General features: G+C 41.1%; 1 protein-coding gene across 1 annotated transcript in view; it reads right to left on the reverse strand.

Moving 5' to 3' along the window:
• Nucleotides 1-6,438: 6,438 nt before the first annotated feature.
• The window catches only part of LOC138378886 (testis-expressed protein 13D-like), a 79,097-nt gene continuing 63,928 nt past the window's right edge, over nucleotides 6,439-21,607 (reverse strand). The window contains exon 2 of the mRNA XM_069464201.1: nucleotides 6,439-8,555. Within this exon, the coding sequence (XP_069320302.1) occupies nucleotides 6,439-8,184 (1,746 nt within the window). The 5' untranslated portion in view covers nucleotides 8,185-8,555. The remainder of the gene's footprint in view (nucleotides 8,556-21,607) is intronic.

A 21,607-nucleotide genomic window follows, 5' to 3' on the forward strand; every position in this document is an offset into this window, starting at 1 on the left:
AGCAAACAAAACAGCTAATGGTGGCTTTCTAAATGCATTTTGTAGTTACATATACAACTTTGGCATTATTTTTTCCATCTCAATAATAAATATTTCATGAAAAAAATGCTAGAATCACTGATCAGCAGGGAGTTCAATAGCATGAGTCTTTTACAAAGCAGGTCATAAATGTTCTGAAGTTTCAAAACTGTCTAGACAATATCAGGAATTATAGTGGTAAAGGTATGACATTTTCAACACTTCCTTGATCTTTTTCTTTCCTGGAACCAATATGATTCACCAAAATTACCAAAATAAATATATATCAAGCAAAAAATAAATGAGATTAAATCTAAAACTTTTACTTACAGACAAAATCCTCAGAGAGCTCTTTGTCATCATTTTATAAACACTGCGGTATGGTTTAATGCTGCCTACCACAAAAGTAATCATAGGTTTCTGCCTTGTGTACAATTATCTTTGTAATGTAGTGCAGCATGAAGAAGAAAACTTCAAATAGTAGATATAGCCATAAAAAACAAAGAGCTGGAGAATGTTTCAAGTGAAGCTGCAATAATGCATATAATTTTGAAGTAAAACAAAGTCAATTTTCCTAGCAACTTTTTCATTTACTGGGGGCACAATCTGAAACCATCTGGCTATCATGGAAGCTTTGCAACCCAAAATGGTACATACTGAACTGGGACTCCTCTAAAATCCTTTTTTACTTACTGGCACTTAGCACCTATCAAAACTACTTTCTACAGAGGTTGTTCCTAACTTGTTTTTCCAAAATTCATAGAATTTTAAGAAGGTAGTATTGATTGATCCTGAGGTATTGTCAGTATTACAAAGAGCCTAGTAAAAATGGTCCATTTGCCTGTGATTATGCTGCATGTAATAATAATAGTAAGAATAATAGAATTCATTGAATCCTCACAAAAATCCTAAGCTAAAATGGCAAGTGACTGCTTTTAGTTAGAATTATATCAACTTAGTATGAGGGAACTTTATAATTATATAGGCTTTCTTAATGTTAAATGAACAATTACTTATTAATTGATGTCATTTGATATATGTATAGAATCTTTCAAAAATTGACATCTACAGGCCAAAAATATAATGGAACAATTGATGAGAAGGCTGAGTACAGTTTGGTATATATTTACCTTATTTCCTCTAACAGTATAGGAGTTCATTGAGGGCAATAACAATCACTTCCACAGAGTAAAGCACATTGCTCAACTCACAACAATTCTGTTCTGCACTTGATCTTAGCCAAAAGGCTGAGAAGTGATAACAATTCTGTTCTGAATGCATGCTGTTTACTTGATCTGTAAAGTAACAAAAGAAACAAGAGATTCCTAGTAGCATTGCTTACTTCTAAAATTGACACTCAGGATGATATGGTGCTTTTCCACAATTGCTTTATGCCACAGCGGAGTTAGGCTACATGGGTCAGGATATGACCTACTAGGGTAATTCTTAGGTCCGTTGAAAAGAGTGCTTCCAACAGTGAACCAAATAGGGGGTTGTACTTAAGGAATTGTACTAGGTCTCCTGGGGTTATTGATATCCAATGCAGCAATACTCGCATGCCTATTTTACCATGTTTCTGAACACTTTTCTTAAATGCCAAAAAATTAAACAGTATAGTCAATGAGAAAATCTGTTCAACAGAAACCTTGTAAGGTTACAGGCTAGGGATGTTTAGTATCCTTAAGTGTCTATGAGGTTTAGTGCCCGTGGATCTACTCATCTATCATGTGCCAGAAGTGAGGAAACCACTCAAGAGTGCTATGTGGTGCTTGCACCCACATAAGAAGCCACTACCATTGGGTGTTGAGACTTTATAAAGCACATGATAGGAAAATTGTGTATTTCTTTGCCACTCTGTCCTAGATTTAGCACCAAGATTTAAAAAGCATCAATTCTCTTTTCCGTTTTGTAATGTGAGTCTAAGTTTTTGAAGTCTCCTTTTCCCTTGCCTTCCTCACTGAAAAATATATACACGTACTGTATATTGGACTTTGAGAGCTGGCACCTTATCCATGTAAAACAAAAACTGAGTAATTCAGATAAACTTTAGATAAGCAACCAAGATGTGTTTTATCTTAATATGAAACCCGGATATAAATTTTCATAAGGTCGGTTTGCTGAATCAAACACAAGTGACTCCTACTGTCTAAATTACTGGCTTTTCCAGTTTTGGTGACTGAGATAATAAATGGCCATACTCACTGGCAGCCTAGGTAGTCACATATCCCAAAACTTGAGATTCTAAGAGAGCAGCTCCATGACCACCAGACTGCCACTATAGCTCAGTGTCCCTCCATTACAAGTCATTTCATTGGGTTTAGGAATAATGATCCCTGTTAACATTCAAATATATTACTCAGTAAGGGTAAAAGGTCAGGGCAACTGTGATATGATGAAAAAAAGCACAGACAGCGGAAACAGTAAAATTTCATTTTGAAGCCAGACTTCACCAATCCCCAAATTTGGGTATTACCACATCTGTAAAATGGGAATAATAGTACCAACTTTGAAAAATTAATATGGGTACCTATTATACCTTAAGGTGACCAAAAGGGGTAATGTGTTTAGAGTACTTGGCACATAGTAAACACTCAATGGTAGCTTTTGTTATCATTACCAGTCCCTTACACTCATTCCCACAGCATCCAGAACAGAACCCTGAGGGGAGGGAAAGGGAACTAACACCTGTTGGGGCTCAGAGAAGTTCAGTAACTTGTTTGAGGTCACACAGCTAGTGAGTAACAGAGGAAGTATCTGAACTCAGGTTTCTCTGGCACCAAAGCCCAGGCTTGTGCCACAGAAACCTGTTGCTTTTTCTCGCCTGTACCCAGTCTAGAAGAAAGTAGTGATTTGACAGCCTCAATGATTCAGGTTACTTTGAAAAAGATCAGCCCTGAAACACTGTATAATCATATTAAAATATATAAAAGCTACAAAAAAAGATTTTTTTTAACGTGAAGATGTTCACTTAGGAGTTATGCACCTTTCTGTGTGTACATTATATCTCAATTTTAAAAAAAAAAGCTATGCACAGGATAAGTCTGCTTTCATAAAGGCCTAAAAGCATGCCAATGAACAGCAGAGTCCATTTTGAAGCCATAAAAGCAGCAACTACAGTGAAATCTAGAATGACCTGCTGGCATATGAAAATGGATTATGCTGGAAAATTCCCAAGTCTCAACTCTCATCTTCCTAAAATTCTGAGGAGCTATCAGCACATGTTGAGTATCATAAGACCAGCCCCTAATCCAGAAAACCTAGCTTTGGGGTTTGACATCCCTGATGGACCACTTCCCTCTCCAGGGCTCTCCCAGAAATCATGACTCTGAAGGAAGTGAGAATACTGGTAGGCAGGGTCACTTTTGGTCTCTGTCCCAGTACCAAGCAGGTAGCTGGCCTCCACTCCCCTTGGCCTCATGGAACATTTGTCTTGTGAGCAGACAGTCCACAGCCTGGCTGCTTTCCAGAATCTTAAGAATGACAGGATTATGCATAGGAAGGAGGGGGCAGTGCCTTGGAAGGCAGAAATAACAGGGGGAAAATTTCTGCTCATAGGACATCAGGGGACGTCAGAGAGACAGGGTCTCAGGGAAATGGCGTCTTGGTACACAGAGGGAAGCTGGACCCCAGACATTAGGGCTCCCGGCATAGGCAGAAGCACCCTCCCCCCTTCCTTATCCCTCATGCCCCACCAGCCCTGGAGCAGCAGACATGCTCACCTTCGAGGGACCACTTGGACTTAAGATGGTGAGGGTAGCAGGGACAATCACAATGGATTGAAGGCCCCTCAGAGGTGCCCCGATATTCTTGGGTAACTCATCAGAGGAGGAGGGGCCCTCCAATAGTGAATGAGATTGAATGTTCCTTCACCTTAGTGGGATGGAGGGAAGGTGCAGATTTAAGCTGCCATCCTGAGCAAGCCTGCCCCAAGATACACACTACACAGAAGACACAGCAGGCAAGTGCACACTCTTTATTATGAGTTAAGAACAGAAAGCCCCTGACAAAGGTTGATCTTGGTGAGCTGGGTGGGATTCCGTGGGGGAACTCGAGGACAAGTTTAGCTCAGACTGGAGGTGGATGCAACCTCCCACTCCTGGGCTCCACCCTGGCTCCCTCCTTGCCTTGCAGCAGCTGCCTTGGGGGAGTAGAACCTGCAGAGAACACGAGAGGAAGAGAAGGGGTCCAAGGCATCCTCAAGAGTTCTCACCCCAGTCCAGTTCTATTTTTAACCCAATTAGTCCTCCCAAGGGAAGCCCCATCCATACCCTGGTGGCCCCGATGTCTGTTCTTGAAATCCATTTTGTTCTTCATCCACTGTTGATTGGAAAGGGACCTTAGATGGGAGCAGCCCAAGGCTGAGGGCTGTAGCATGTAGCTAACACTCCCCCAAGCGCTGTCTTTCCTCAAGGCATCCCAGTGGTCTTTCAGGCTGGCTTGTGGGCAACCAGGAAAATAGCTGCCCCTCTCAAGGGAAGATATCAGCAGAGGATGAGAAAAGCCCTGCCTGTACTTGTGTGAGGCCACTTTCCTGAACTTTGCCACTGCCCATTTGTCTCACCTGGGACTGAGATGAGTAGTTTGGTTACTGAAGACCTTTCATGAAAGTCTCTTTCACATTGCCCCCCCCCCGCCCCCACAAATGCAAAAATGGATCTGAATGTTACTTAATTGGTTTTACCCAAGGCCATGCTACATGCAAGGCAAAGACACTTTTGATCTAATCTGTATCCCAAATTTTGATTTCTCCTGTCTTATAATCAAATTCACCAAAAAGGATTATGTGTGCACCAGATAATAACATAAAGTCTAGCTCCTAACACATACTACACAATAACTATTTGTCTTATGAATTAAGTGAAATTCGTCAAAGTTACTATCATCTATACAATTTAACATTACAATCCCCTGAACTCTTCCAAGTTAATTCCTTGTCCCAATGAAAAAATTCAATACTAATGAAACTATTTTACTCTCCCCTTTCCCCCTAATGAGTGCCAAAGCATCTTTTCTTCCCTGACTTCCTCTCACTCTTCTTGGCTTCAGCCAGTGGGGGTCTAAGGTGTGGGTACTTCAGAATCTAGGTGTTATTTCTTTTCAGTCTTGAGAGATCTTCTAACGGGACAGGTTGAGCTTCTTCAGCAACAAGCAATTTTGGTGGGGCTGACACACAAAAACAAAACCTCACCTGTAAAACTTGCAAAAAGTAGGCCAAGTGCAGTGGTTCACACCTGTAGTCCTAGCACTCTGGGTGGCCAAGGCGGGAGGATCACTTGAGCTCAGGAGTTTGAAAACAGCCTGAACAAGAGTGAGACCCCATCTCTACTAAAATTAGAAAAAAGTAGCCAGGCATGGTGGCACATGCCTGTAGTCCTAACTGCTAGGGAGGCTGAGGCAGGAGGATCGTTTGAGCTCAGGAGTTCAAGACCAGCCTGAGCAAAAGCGAGACCCTGTCTCTACTAAATATAGAAAAAAATTAGCTGGGCAACTAAAAATAGAAAATAAAAATTAGCCAGGCGTGGTGGTGTGCACCTGTAGTCCCAGCTACTCGGGAGGCTGAGGCAGGAGGATCGCTTGAGCTCAGGAGTTCGAGACCAGCCTGAGCAAGAGCGAAACTCAGTCTTTACTAAAAATAGAAAAAAATAGCTGGCTAACTAAAAATAGAAAAGAAAATTAGCCTGGCGTGGTGGTGTTTGCCTGTAGTCCCATCTACTTGGGAGGCTGAGCCAGGAGGATCCCTTGAGCTCAAGAGTCTGAGGTTGCTGTGAGCTAGGCTGACACCACAGCACTCTAGCCCAGGCAACAGAGCAAGACTCTGTCTCCAAAAAAAGTAAATAAATAAGTCAAAAATAAAACTGACAAAAAGCAACCGAACACTGTAGTAGGAATAGCATTTTCAAAGAAGTGGTGTTCCTAAAATTCAACACAGCTTATAACTCTAAAATCACAGCTTATAACTCTAAAATCACAGCTTATAACTCTAAAATCACAAACAAATACAACGCATTTTCAGGAAAAGGAGGTTAAGAAGAAAACAGAAGAGAGTGGGGGAAAAAAGAAGGCTTCATGACTTCAGCTTCTTCAGGGTGTCAATCAATCAGCAGCAGCTATCTGGAATCCACCACCTGCAAAACTGAAATGCAGTTAGAAATCCCTAAAGAGCGATTGTGATACCCACAAGTAGACCCTCTTTGTTCAAGTAAATCAATAAAAGAATGTAAATATGCACATATTTGTTTGTGTGTGTACCCACAATGATAAAAAGGTGTTAATTTGGGTACTAGGATAATTATTTAATTTTCTCTATGGTAATTTTGGTTTCAAATTTCCTGTGAAGTAAATAAGTTACTTTTTGATCTGAAATCTTAGGAAACTGGGTTCCCTTTGGGGTATTTTCATTCTTTACTTACCTTCCTGAAATCAGTGAGTTTGTCCCGGGTTAACGTCTCCACTCTCAACTGGCATAAAGGCTTTCTTGCATTTATAGCAGGCTGTGCGCCATAAATAATTAATAGCTTTACAGCATGGGCAGACCCAATTCACTGGACTGCAGCCTGGGGCAGGCTTTTCCTGTTGCTGGGATTCTGAGGCTTTTTTCCCTTTTGGTTGCTTGGCCTTCTGCCCCTGAGGCTGCTGTTTCTTTGGACTTTCTCTTACATGGTGGCTCCAGCTATCCCCCAGGGGTGTCACCTGGGGCCTCTCGAGACCTCCTTCTGGGCTGTGGCTCTTGCTAAACTCCAGGGGGGCCATTCCCTGGGCCCCACCTGGATTGTCTTCCTGGCTGTAGCTTCTGCTGTCTCCCAGGGGGGTAGTCCCCTGAGCCCTCTTTGGACCTTCTATCTGGCTGTGGCTTTTCTTCTTCAGGGGGTCAGTCTTCTGGGGCCTCTCTGGGCCCTCTTCCTGGCTATGGCTTCTGTTGTCCCCTGGGAGGACAGTGCCCTGGGGCCTCTCTGGACCTTCTTCCTGGTTTTGGCTCTTTCTATCCCCCAGGGGACCCATCCCCTGGGGTTCTTCTGGACCTTCTTCCTGGCTGTAACTTCTGCTGTCCCCCAGTGAGGCCATCCCTGAGGGCTTCTCTGCATTATCTTGGTTGTGCTGCCCAGCACTCCCGAGAAGGGACATTGCCTGGGACCTTCCTGGATCTTCCCCCTGGCTGCGGTTCCCACTGTTGCCCAGGGCGGGTATCCCCTGGGGCCTCTGTGAACCTTCCTCCTGGCTGCGGCTTCTGCTGTCTCCTAGGGGGGCTGACCCCTGTTGGATCGCAGAACCTTGTTCCTCGATGTAGCCCCTCTGGTACCATAGAGGAGCCATTTCCTCCTGGGAGCCCACTGCAGGCCAAGGGCCAGGTGGACAGATCCCCACAGGAGGCATCTGAAATGGGACTACTGCTCCTCCTGCTTCTGTGACTACTGCAGGTGGTGGAGGCGGCACGAATGGGAATCCCACTGGGAATGGTGCCTGGAATGGTAATGGGTATGGCCCTGGCATTGGCAGAGGGGGTTGTATGGCCTGGGCCCAGGGACCTGGGGGTCCTGGCACATAAAGAACACCTGTCGGGGGTGGCATCTGGGCTTCAAAATACAGCCCACCCTGTGCCCCTGCGGCCACCATGTCTCCCTGCTGGTCTGCATTCAGAGGACACGCTGCAGCCCCATGCTGCTCGGCTCCCATCACAGGCATTATGTCAAGGGCCTGCGGGGTGGCCTGGCCCGACCTCTGAACCTGGAGCAGCCTTCCTCGCAGCATTTCACGCTCACTTACTGCCTGCTGCAGGGCGGCCCATGTGAACTGCAGCTGCATAGCCACATCGTCACGCTCCCCGCGCAGCCGCTGTAGCTCAGCCACCATAGTCCAGGAAGCTAACTCACGCTCCTCCACCTGCTCCTGCAGCCGTCGGACTCGGCGCGTGTGCTGCTCCTGCTGCCTCGCCCCCAGTCGCACGCTCAAGGCCAGCGCGCTCCAGGCACAGGCCCGTTTAAGGGCGCGCGGCACCTGGGGATCTGCCACCACGGCCCGAAGCCGATCCTCTACCTCGCTCCAGGGTCGCGAGCGGAAGGCCACATAGAAGTCTGGGCTGCCACCGTTCATAAGGACTTCATTGTTGATGAACCTGATCACTTCATTGTGGCGGAACCCGCTGGCGTGGTCCCCAAACTCCACAGCCATGGCCGCTGTGGCCTAGTCCAGTAACTGCCTCCCGGAGCCTTGCCGCCGCTTACTCGGCCGCAGCCGCTACGGGCTATGCCCGCCAGCCGCTCTGCCCTTCGCCTCTCGCTCAGTCCTACTTCAGTCCTTGCCCAGTCCTGGCCTCCTTCCTCCCTCACGCCCTCTTTCTCCTCACAAAAAGCTAAGCTGTTCTCCCTCAGCGCACCAACCTCCTTCAGGCGACGGCGAGACACGTCACAAAGAGGAGCTGAGTCATGCCGCAAGGCCTGCTGGGACCAGCCTCCTCCAGCACAGCGACCTCTACTTGAGAACATGCTCAGTGGCTCCGCTGGGGATTGTAGTGAGCCAACAGCAGCTTTGTTTCCAAGAGCCTGCGGAGGACGATACCCAGTGTTGTGGAATAAATTCCTGGCCAGCTGACAGATTTGGATAGGTGCATGCATAGGAGCTTCTCTTGTCTCAGCTCTATCTCCCATACTCTTAGTTACTACTTCAAACCTTCCATAGGGTCAGTCATATTGTCTACACACTTCCCTCCTCATCTAGAGCAGATGAACTTAGAGTACCTGTCATCAAGAAAATCGAGCGACTTAGCTATGAAGTCCCTGAACTCTGAGTAAATTCACTGCCATCTTTATTTGGTTAACCCTGATCTCAGAGGGTGTCCTTTTCTTCTTTTAGACTAAATACTCTGCCCCTGATGGATATCTTCCATAACAGAAATACTAAAGGGAGTCCTCTAGGTGACACTAGACAGTAACTAGAATCCAAATAAAAGAAATAAAGCACATGTAAAGGAAACTATATAGGTAAATACAAAAGATAATGTATTTTTGGCTTATAACTCCTCTTTTTTAATATACGATTTAAAATACAGCTGCATAAAATATAAATCTGTGTTTTATTTTTTTTTATGTGTGAAGAATTTATTGGAAAGAAAGTTTAAGGGTACAAAGCAAAAGTACATTTCCCTTTTTTTATTTTTTATTTCAGCTTATTATGGGGGTACAACTGTTTAGGTAATGTACATTGCCCTTGCCCCACCCAAGTCAGAGCATCAAGCATCTCCATCCTCCAGACAGTGCACACCGCACCCATTAGGTGTGTATGTACCCATCCCCTCCTCCCCCCTCCCATCTGCCCGACAACCCGATGAATGTTATTACTATATGTGCACTTAAGTGTTGATCAGTTAAAATCAATTTGATGGTGAGTACATGTGGTGCTTGTTTTTCCATTCTTGGGATACTTCACTTAGTAGAATGGGTTCCATCTATATCCAGGATAATACAAGAGGTGGTAGATCACCATTGTTTCTTATAGCTGAATAGTACTCCATGGTATACATATACCACATTTTATTAATCCACTCATGGATTGATGGGCACTTGGGTTGTTTCCACATCTTTGCAATTGTGAATAGTGCTGCTATAAACATTCAAGTGTGGATGTCTCTTTTTTTTTCTCTCTCTTTTACTTTTCTTTTTTTTTTTTTTTTTTTTTTTTTTTTTTTTTTTTTGAGACAGAGTCTCACTCTGTTGCCTGGGCTAGACTGCCATGGCGTCAGCCTAGCTCACAGCAACCTCAAACTCCTGGGCTTAAGCGATCCTACTGCCTCAGCCTCCCGAGTAGCTGGGACTACAGGCATGCACCACCATGCCCAGCTAATTTTTTCTACATATATTTTTAGTTGACCAGATAATTTCTTTCTATTTTTAGTAGAGACGGGGTCTCGCTCTTGCTCAGGCTGGTCTCGAACTCCTGACCTCGAGCAATCCTCCCACCTCGGCCTCCCAGAGTGCTAGGATTACAGGCGTGAGCCACTGCACCCAGCCTCAGATGTCTTATTTATAGAATGTCTTTTTTTTTTTTTTTTTTTTTCTGTTGAGACAGAGTCTCGGTCTGTTTCCTGGGCTAGACTGCCATGGGGTCAGCCTAGCTCACAGCAACCTCAAACTCCTGGGCTCAAGCAATCTTTCTGCCTCAGCCTCCTGAGTAGCTGGGACTACAGGCATGCACCACCATGCCCAACTAATTTTTTCTGTTATAGCCTAAGATGCGAGAAATGACCACCTAAAGACCAAATTGAGCCAAATTAGGAGTCTTTATTAGCTGGCCATCGACCACCCCTGTTCTGGGAAAGTCCAGAGACAGAGAATGGCCCTGATCTTAAAGTTGGTAGGGGTTATATACCTTCACCACTAACAATACTAACAATACACATACAGCTCAGAACATGTTGATTACAATAATTCATCAGCAAGCAAACTTACAGAAGCAAATAGCAACCGTTTTATCAAGGAACATTTCTTTGAGGAACATCTAAGGAACATTTTTCCAAGGAACAGCCAAGCGTAGTACAATGTAACTATACACACCTAATGATTTTAAACAATCACTTACACATTAATCACTGTATAAATTTTTTTTCTGTTATTCATGTATTCTTCTCTCAACTTCACACAACAGTGAGTCTGTACACAAGATGGCTGCACTAGCCTGCATACAAGATGGCTTCCCTTAAGCTCATAAAACTATAGTGAGTACTGCGCTTCATCACATTTTCTATGTATTTTTAGTTGTCTGGTTAACTTCTTTCCATTTTTTTTTTAGTAGAGACGGGGTCTCGCTCTTTCTCAGGCTGGTCTCGAACTCCTGACCTCAAGCGATCCTCCCGCCTTGGCCTCCCAGAGTGCTAGTATTACAGGTGTGAGCCACCGCACCCGGCCTATAGAATGTCCTTTGTTCTTTTGGGCAGATGCCCAGTAATGGGATTGCTGGATCAAATGGTAGTTGTACCTCTTTGAGGTATCTCCATACTGCTTTCCACAGAGGTTGTACTATTTTGCTGTACCATCAGCAATGTATGAGTGTTCCTATCTCTCTGCATCCATGCCAACATTTATTGTTTGGGGACTTTTTGATAAAGGCCATTCTCACTGGGGATAAGTGATATCTCACTGTGGTTTTGATTTCCATTTCCCTGATGATTAGAGATGTTGAGTGTTTTTCATATGTTTGTTAGCCATTAGTCTATCTTCTTTTGAGAAGTTTCTGTTCCTGTCCTTGGCCCACTGTTTGATAGGGTTGTTTGATTTTTTTCTTGCTGATTTTCCTGAGTTCTATACAGATTCTAGTTATCAGCCCTTTATCACATGTGTAACATGCGAATAATTTCTCCCATTCTGTAGGTTGTCCGTTTGCTCTCATAACAATTTCCTTGGCTGTGCAGAAGCTTTTTAATTTGAGCAGGTCCCATTTATTTATTTTTGTTGTAGCCGTGATTGCCTTTGGGGTCTTCTTCATAAATTCTTTGCCTAGGCCAATGTCTATGAGAGTTTTTCCAACATTTTCTTCTAGAATTCTTATAGTTTCATGCCTTAGGTTTAAGTCTATTAGCCACTGTGAGTTGATTTTTGTGAGAGGTGAAAGGTGTGGATCCTGTTTCTGCCTTCTACATGTGGCTATCCAGTTTTCCCAGCACCATTTATTGAATAAGGATTCTTTTCCCCAGTGTATGTTTTTGTCTGCTTTGTCAAATATTAGATGGCTATATGAGGATGGTTTTATATCTGGGTTCCAGTTCTGTTCCATTGGTCTATGTCTCTGTTCTTGTGCCAGTACCATGCTGTTTTAGTTACTATAGCCTTGTAGCATAGCTTGAAGTCTGGTAAATTTATGCCTCACAATTTATTCTTTTTGCTTAAGATTGCATTTGCTATACAGGGTGTTCTCTGGTTCCATACGAAGTGTAGAATTATTTTTTCTAGATCTGTAAAAAATGATGTTGGTATTTTAATAGGGCTTGCATTGAATCTATAGATCACTTTGGGTAGTACAGACATTTTAACAGTGTTGATTCTGCCAACCCACAAACATGGTATGGTTTTCTACCTGTTTATGTCCTCTGCTATTTCCTTCCTCAGTGTTTCCCAGTTCTCGCTGTAGAGGTCTTTTACCTCCTTAGTTAAATATATTCCTAGGTACTTTATTTTCTTTGTTGCTATTGTGAAGAGTATTGAGTCTTTGATTTCATTCTCAGTTTGAGTATTGTTGGCATATAGGAATGCTACTGATTTCTGTACATTGATTTTGTAACCTGAGACTTTGCTGAATTTGTTTATCAATTCTAGTAGTCTCATGGCAGAATCTTTGGGGTTTTCTAGATATAAGATCATATCATCAGCAAAGAGAGATAGTTAGATCTCTTCTGACCCCATTTGTATTCCCTTGATTTGCTTCTCTTATCTGATTGCTCTGGCTAGGACTTCCAGCAGTATGTTAAATAGAAGCAGTGATAGACGGCAACCTTGTCTGGTTCCAGTTCTAAGTGGGAATGCTTTCAATTTTTTCCCATTCAGTATGATGTTGGCTATGGGTTTGTCATATATGGCTTGTATCACTTTTAGGTAAGTCTTATCTGTGCCTATTTTGTTAAGCATTCTTATCATAAAAGGATGTTGAGTTAGTTGCGTCCTTTCCTGGTTTTGGTATCAGGGTGATGTTGGCTTCATAAAATGTGTTGGGGAGGATTCCTTCCTTCTTGATGTTGAGGAATAATTTCTGCAGGATAGGCACCACTTCTTCTGTGTAGGTCTGGTAAAATTCATGTGTGAAACCATGTGGTCTGGGACTTTTTTTGTTGGAAGATTTTTTTACTGCTGCTTCAATTTTGTTACTTGATATTGGTCTATTCAGGAATTCTATTTCTTCCTGATTGAGCATAGGGAGGTTGTGTGTTTCTAAGAATTTGTCCATTTCCTCCATGTTTTCAAATTTATGTGCATATAGATTTTTTTAGTATTCAGAGATGGTATTTTGTATTTCCATATCAGTTGTAATTTTCTTTTTTCAATCCTGATGGAACTTATTAGAGTCCTTTCTTTTCTGCTTCTGGTTAATCTAGCATGAGGCGTGTCAATTTTGTTTATCTTTTCAAGAAAACCAACTTTTTGTTTCATTAATCTTCTGTATAGTTCTTTTATTGTTGATTTCATTTAGTTCTGCTCTGATCTTTGTTATTTCTCTTCTTCTGCTGGGTTTGGGATTGGTTTGCTCCTCCTTTTCTAATTCCTTGAGACAATCATTAGATTGTTGATTTGTAATCTTTCTGTGTTTTGGATGTAGGCATTTCTGGCTATGCATTTTCCTGTCAGAACTGCTTTAGCTGTATCCCACAGATTTTTGATAACTTGTATCTCCTTCATCATTTAGTTCAAGGAATCTTTTCATTTCTGTCTTAATTCCCTCCTTGATCTGACTATTATTCAGACTATTGACTAGGTTGTTTAGCTTCCGTGACTTTGTGTATAGATGAGTGTTTCTGTTGGAGTTAATTTCTAATTTTATTCCACTGTAGTCTGAGAAGAACTATGGTATAATTTTTATTTTTTTAAATTTGTTGAGACATGTTTTTTGGCCTAACATGTGATCATTCTCAGAGTATGTCCCATGAGCCGATGAGAATAATGTGTATTTGGTGGTTTGGGGGTAGAATGTTCTGTAAATGTCTGTTAGGCCCATATATTCTAGAGTTCTATTTAGGTCCCAACCACCTACCTTAAGAAATTAGAAAAAGAGGATAAAACTAAACTCAAAGCAAGCAGAAGAAAGGAAATGATAAAGATTAGATTAGAAATAAACAAAATGTAGAAGACAAAAGCATTTTATAAAAAGATTAATGAAAACAAAAGTTGGTTCTTTGAAAGGATCAACAGAATTGATAAACCTTTAGATAGATTGTTGAAGAAAAACAGAAGATTCAAATTAATAAAATTTGGAATAAAAGTGGAATATGTACTACTGACCTTACAGAAATAAAAAGAATCATAAAAGAATACTATGAACATATATGCCAACAAATTAGGTACTTAGATGAAATGGACAAATTCCTAGAAACACAAACTACCAAAACTAAAGAAGAAATGGAAAATCTGAACATACCTTTAAGAAGTAAAGAGATTGAATGAGTAATCATCAAAAACTTCTCAACATGGAAAAGCCCAAAATCAGATGGCTTCACTGGTATTTACCAAAGAATTAACCACATACTTACAAATATTTACTGAAGAATTAACAGAAATCCTTCTCAAACTCTTCTAAAAATATAAGAGAAGGGAAGACTTTCCAACTCATTCTATGAATCTGGTATTACCCTGATATCAAAGCCAAACAAAGACATCACAAGAAAAGAAAAATATAGACCAATATTTCTTATAAACATAAATGCAAAAATCCTCAACAAAATACTACGAAACCAAGTCCAGCAGCATACTAAAAGGATTATCAAACCTAACCAAATTGGATTTATCTCAGGAATATAAGAATAGTTCAACATATAAAAATTAATCAACGTAATACAGTATATTACTAGAATGAATGGGGGGAACTACATAATCATCTAATAGATACAGAAAATGAATTTGACAAAATTCAATACCATTTGATGAGTAAAAAAACCTCAAGAAACTAGAAGTAAAAAGGAATTGCCAGAACCTGATAAAGAGCATTTATGAAAAACCCACAGCTGACACTACATACAATGGTGAAAGACTAAAAACCTCCCTCCTAAGATCCGGAACAAACAAGAATGCCATTTTAATCATTGCTATTCAACATTGTCCTGGTACTTCTAGCCAAAGCAATTATGCAAGAAAAAGAAATAAAAGACATCCAAATTAGAAAGAAATAAGTAAAACTATCTCTATTTGTAAAGGATATGATTCCATATATAGAAAATCCCAAAGTATCCATAAGAAAGCTACTAAAGCTAAGAAATTCAGCAAAGTGGCAGGGTATACACAACACACAAAATCAGTGGCGTTTCTGTGCACCAGGAAGAAACAATTCTGTTTCCAGAAAACTGAGAAAATAATTCCATTTATAATAGCATCTCCGCCCAAAATAAAATACTTAAGAATAAATTTAATGAAAGACATAAGACTTACACACTGAAAATTATAAAACATTGCTGAAAGTAGTTAAAGAAAACCTAAAGAAATAGAAAGATAGCACATGTTCATAGATTGAAAGACTTCATATTTTAAAGATGTCAATACTCTCATAGTGATCTAGAGTCAATGCAATACCCACCAAAGTCCCAATAGCCTTTTTTACAGAAATAAAAGCTGATCCTAAAATTACATGGAATTGCAAGGGACCCTGATTAGCCAAAACAATCTTTTTTTAAAAAGCACAAAGTTGGAAGATTCACACTTCCTGATTTCAAAACTTAATACAAGGCTGGAATATCTGAGAGGTACTGGCATAAGGATCAATAGGATAGAATTGAAAGTCCAAAAATAAACCCATGCCTCTATAGTAAATTGATGTTCAACAAGGGTGCCAAGAACATTCAATGGGGAAGGAATAGTCTCTTCAACAAATGATTCTAGAATAACTGGATATCCACATTTGAACAAATGAAAGTAGACCATTACCTCAGTATATACACAAAAATTAAGTCAAAATTGTTTTATTTGTCATTGCTGCTTGTTTGGGGCTATTGTTTTAGTTACTTTCCTAAGTGATTTTTGTAGATTCTATTTGTAGTATGTGACCACTGAAGTCTATGTTCTATTAGCTTAGGAGCCAGCTGCCATGCATTGACAACATTTCCATAAACATCTGAAGCCCAAAAATACTTTTTTAAAAGTAGAAAGAACTTTTAAAACTCTCCCACTCTTTGAAGATTGGCTCTGTTTTAGGACTCTCCTTCAATGCTTCATTTATAATGCTGCCTTTGCCTTTACTTCCTACTTGTACAGAACCTGAAAGTCAATTAGAGGTAGAAGCTTAGGGTTTTCTCAGGCTTTTCCTGAGCATGTGTCCAGTCTAGGGCATGTGCATGGCCTTCTTAATTCCCTAATTTACATGGGAAATTTTAAAAGCCCTCATTCTCCCACATATCTCCTTTCCCACTCTCTTTCTTTCCAGGCTTTTTGGTGTATCTGTTGCTTGTCCTGATGGTTGTCCTTTGCTCCAGGCTGCTACAGCCAATACTTTTGCCTTTAAATGCTTTTGGCAAATGCCACCTGGGAAGCCACCCCAGCCCTGCAAATGCTCTGAGTCAGGTGGGCAAAATAAAGGCAAGCCTTTGCACTAGTCCTTCAGGTAGCTGCTAGACAGATTGAAACACACAACCACAATTCTTTGTGAAAAAGGTCCATATTGCTCCTTCCAGCATTTGGCAAACCTTCACCAGAAGTACAGGCTGCTGTCTTCATGGCCGCCTCTGATCTAGTGTGTGGGGAATGGTAGGCAGATAACGTAAAACACCAGAGAGTTCCCTTACTGCAATGCAGCAGCTTTCTTCATTAAGCTTTCCCTTGGTGGTTGTAAGCTTTTGACTGGATTCCAAAGTTCTACAAAAGTTGATTCTGACAGTTATGCCAGCTCGTTATTTGCTTTTATGGAGGTATAGAGCCCTGGCATTCCCTACTCTGCCATTTCTGGTATAAAGAAAGTTATCATAACCCAATATCATTAATGTCTCAAATAAGATTAATATCATCTGCTTGTTAGCTATAATTCAACCTTCCACCTCAACCACCACCTCCTCCAAGAAGCTTTTCCTGACCACTCCACCACCAATACTAATATTAGTTTATTATTCTTCTTTCTTACCAACTAGACTTAGTCCCTTGAGAGCAGATTGTGTCCTTTCATCTCTGGATCCCTAGAATCTAACATAGTTCCTATTACACATAGTGTGTATAAATGCCAAAAGGAGGGAACAAAGGAATAATGGAAGATGGGGGGAAGGAAAGAAAGAAAGAGAAACAGAGACTATTCCATAAGTTCTATGATCTTGGTTAAAATTCAGACAGAAACCTATAAGGGCATACCCTTGTCATGTTTTCAATCCAAAAAAAAGTAATTTTTTAAAGACACACATCCCTAAAGAAAAAAATTCACTGTATCCAAACTGATGCATCTATATTTAAGGAAAGTGCTTTCATATACTGTTAAACTTTGTAACAACTTCAAACTATTTCCAAATTAATGTAACAACACTTCATCAATGCCAAGATGTTTTAAAATAATTAAGTTTAAAATACTTTTGGCCTTTGAGCCCTTTATGGAATCAATTTCCACTACATTGAAACAGGAAGGTGAAATATAATGGCCTATAAAATGAGATTTAAAAGGTAAATTGACTGATTTATCAATCTTGATTAAACAATGATAATGTCATAAATACCACCACACTTTACTTTGCAGGTGTGCAAGTTTGCAAAGTGTGAATGTATGTTTACAAGAGAGTAGAACAATTCAATTGCATAAATTAATCAATCTGAGAAACCACATTAAAAACATAGCTAATTTTTACATGATTTTCAGTAAGTTCATATACTTTCAATTTTAGTATAACCTCTGTCACAAAGCCTTCATAACAACTTTAAATGATAATCATTGATGATAAGGGAAGGAAAATAACATTTTAAAGTTCATCATATTAGTATGTATCTACGCTTGTGTAGATTTAATCTCCCAAGAATCAAAGGTGGTAAATAGAATAGAGAAAAGGCATATACAGTAAATATAAGCTATATATGCTGAGTACTGTGGAACAGTTTTCATATTATAAAGGAAAATTTACACCTTTATTACATATGCTTTCTTTTCTTGTACTTAGCACCCACAGTGACCTCTTCAACATAGCTACCCAACAGATGCCATAAGAAAAGAGAGGAGGCAGGTAGGCAGTTAATCTCAGAAAGACCAGAGTCACATTCCTTGAATTTTTTTTTTCCACGTGAGCAGAATACATGGGCAGAAGCCCATAGCTAATAATCAACATAAGTGTGAGCACAGCTGAAAACAATGTCACATTGTAAGCAAATATAGCTTAAAATCAATTTCATCAGACCCATATTGACAACATGCATAGTTATTATTGTGCATATGGTAAAACTAGATATAAAAACTAAGCAGACATAAATTTGTTTTCTGTGGGTTTTTGTATTTCCTTTCTCCTTGTTAGTTCTCCAGTATCTGTACGTAATATCACTATTGAACCTTTTCACTGAAACCATTCATAAATTTAAATCTTCCTAACTCCAACCTCACCACACACACTTATATAATCTCTTATGTCTGCTCACTTGCCATGGTGCCCTGGAGGACTCAAGGAAGTGGGGACTCGAGACATTAAGTTCTAGTCAACTAACTGGTTGGCAAGTCATGCTTGGATCACTACACTCGGAAGAGGGCACAGGTAAATGAGTCATCAGCCCAGTACAGTAGTGTGAAACAAAGCAGAATGGATGCTGAATCCCCATGGATCTGAGAGTCTTAAAGTTGGGGCACAAGGTAGGAGGCTGAAACAGAAGGGAAAGAACCAAGTAGACTGCAGACTGGGGAGCAGCTAGTTACCTTAGGACAAGCATAGACTGGTACAAAAAAACTGGGGGCACAGCCCTTAAGACAAAACACTAGGCCCTAATTGGAGGAAATTGACAGGTCCCTCACCTCAGCAATTCTTAAAAATAGCCTATCAACAGTGTCACCTCAAAAAACACACTTATATTATTCATATAAATATATTGATACTAGAGTATAAAATGACCACTACCCTTGTTTTGATCTAATGGCAGGAGGGATACTTTTGAGGGCATTGGATATTTGAAGGCCAATAGGTTATTTTTGATGATTGAATAAACAGGAAGAGGTGAAGTCAGCTTCTATTTTACACTGGTGAGGGCATATCAACAAGCCCACCCCAATGCCACCACACAGCCTCTTTTTGAAATGCCATTTAAGCTATCTTTGTGATTTTTCCATAACCCTTTTGAGCCTTGAACACTGGCATGCAGATTGCTATTAGAAAGATATAAGCTGTTTACCCACACTAAGGCCTGAACAAGTTGACTAAAACAATGGAAAGTTTATTTCCTTTTTTGGAACAGTGAGGGCTGGAAGGTAGGAGAGCATCGTGCCACACCCGCTCATTGTGAAGACTGCATCTCATGCTAGGAAGAGGTTCTGATTGGTTGTGTGTGTTGTCTATAGAACAAAGAGAGTATACTGGAGGGAATGTGGATGTGGAGGTGGCAGAATTTTGTTTCTGGCAATAAGATGTGGGCAATTTACTTAACCTTTCTTAACCTCGGTTTATTTGTCTGTAAAATGGGGCTAATGATTTCTATTTTGCAGGCTTGGAAGGATTCTAGATAATGTGTGTAAAGTACTCATCAATACAATACCTAGTATGTAATAAATATTTAATTTTTTCTTTATAAATATAAAAAAAAAAGAAAGAAAGATATAAGCAACAGGGAAAGCTGGTGAACCTTTACCAAAATTTTCCTAACCTGCGAAGGACAGGTCCATAAAGCCATTGATAGAAGAAATCAATTTTCCTTCCAGACTAGGCTCAAGGCTGAGAAAAGAGGATGGTAATTTCTTTACCAAGTCTGCCAGTGCCTGGGTTCCACACTCCATTATTATCCTGCTTTCCACAAGGCAGTGGCTAGGGAGACAGCAGTCCACTCATTGAGGGTGCTACCCCATTCTTTGGAAATCTGGGATTAGAACCTAGAAGAATCCAGATCACACAGGTAAAGGCACTCATTACCCACAACCTTAATAAACATAAACCCACACACATATTAATACTTCAGGAGAGACAGACCCTGCACCCAATAGAGCAGCACAATAAGAAAGCAACATACATTTCAACCTTTCTCTCTCCACCTTAGAGTACACTCAAAATTCTGTACTCTCACCCGAGGGACTTCTGCTCTAAAGTACCATACATCATCTCTCTGTAATGCACCTTTTTCCACAGATGAATGAATGCTTTTGACACTTTTTTACTCATCACAATAACACCTGTAATTTAGGGAATGATTACTATGTGGCTATTATGCAAAAATGGTATCTATTACCTCATTTAATTTTCAAAACAACTCCATGTATTAAAGTTACAATTGGTACAGAGCAAGATGGCAGACTAGAAGCAGCCTGCACAAGCCACTCTCACAGAGAGGACTGAAAGTGGCAAGTAGATATTCACCTTCAGATTGATTGTCAAAGAAAGACCATTAGGAATCAACAGAGAGGCAACAGGAGGCTCACAAAGTGAAGGAGAGGGGAGAGGTAACCCACTCCATGGGATCAGAGGTACACAGGAAAGGCGCCTGCATGTGGGGAGGGGACAGAGGAGAGAATCTGAGGGCTCCACACTTCCCCCCAACATTGCAATCCAAGGTGCACAGAAACCCTCCACCATAACAGCCCACTGGACCAATACAGAGAGCTGACTGGAGGCTGTTCAGCAGCATTGTTCCAGAGAGAAGGCACAGTGGGGACACACTGGCTTCCAAACCCTGAGTGCTGTCACTGGCATCATTTTGAAATCTCAGACTCAGAATGCTATGTCTCCCTGGGAGTCAGATTCATGTTACCACTGCCTCATCATCCCTCCTAGATTGGGGAGGCAGTAGGGGGCCCAGGGGCTCTTCTATGTCCCATGGGCAGGTGCTGTAAGCCCCACCACCAAGGAGACCTGGGTGGAGTGAAAGCTCAGGCAGTTGCATGCCAATCCCTGCCACTGCAGCCAGTCTGGGACAGGGCAATGCTCAAGCTGCCATGGGCCAATGATCACAACAGCACATAGACTTGGACAGGGCAGCGCTCAAGCTACTCTGGGACAAAGATAACCACTGTCCACATAACTGAGTGGGGTAGCACTCAAGCCACCGCAGGTGACAATTGCTGCTGCTGAAGGAAATAGGCGGGCCAATTACTCACTCTGCAGTGTGCCAACCGCCTGTGCCAACCACAAGGGAACAGTAAAACATGAGACACAGGAGACCAGCAGTGTTCACGGCTCACGGTGCATCTGCCCCTCTCTTTCCAGGTCTATCTTCCAGAATAGGACTAAAGTGCACCATCCATGGACGTCTCCTTCTTTTCACTGAGTAAGAGAATTCCCAGCAGAGGAAAACATATGCACCACAAACCTGTCTGTCTTGAGCTGAGAGAAAAGGTTTCAGATGAGAAGGAACCAGCATAAGAACACTGGCAACATGAAAAGACAAGCTATTTTGACACCCCCATATATCACAATAATTCTCTAGCAATAGACTATAATGAAAAGGAAATTGTTGAAAAGTCAGATATGGAATTCAGAATATGGATGACAAGATTGATGAGAAAGTTGAAAAACAACACAAAGAAACCAAAAAATAATAGTTCAGGACATACATTAAAAATCACTAAAGAAATTGATAATATAAGAGAAGATATGACAGAATATAAAGAAATGAAAGAGTCATTTAGGGAATGTCAAAATACAGTAGAAAGTTTTAACAACACACTAGGCCAAGCAGAAGAAAGAATTTCAGAGTTGGAGACAAGGCTTACAAATTAACCCAGTCAGGTGAAAATGTAGAAAAAATAATCAACAAGAATGAAC

The sequence above is a fragment of the Eulemur rufifrons genome, chromosome 30 (assembly GCF_041146395.1).
Source record: "Eulemur rufifrons isolate Redbay chromosome 30, OSU_ERuf_1, whole genome shotgun sequence".
Taxonomy (NCBI): domain Eukaryota; kingdom Metazoa; phylum Chordata; class Mammalia; order Primates; family Lemuridae; genus Eulemur; species Eulemur rufifrons.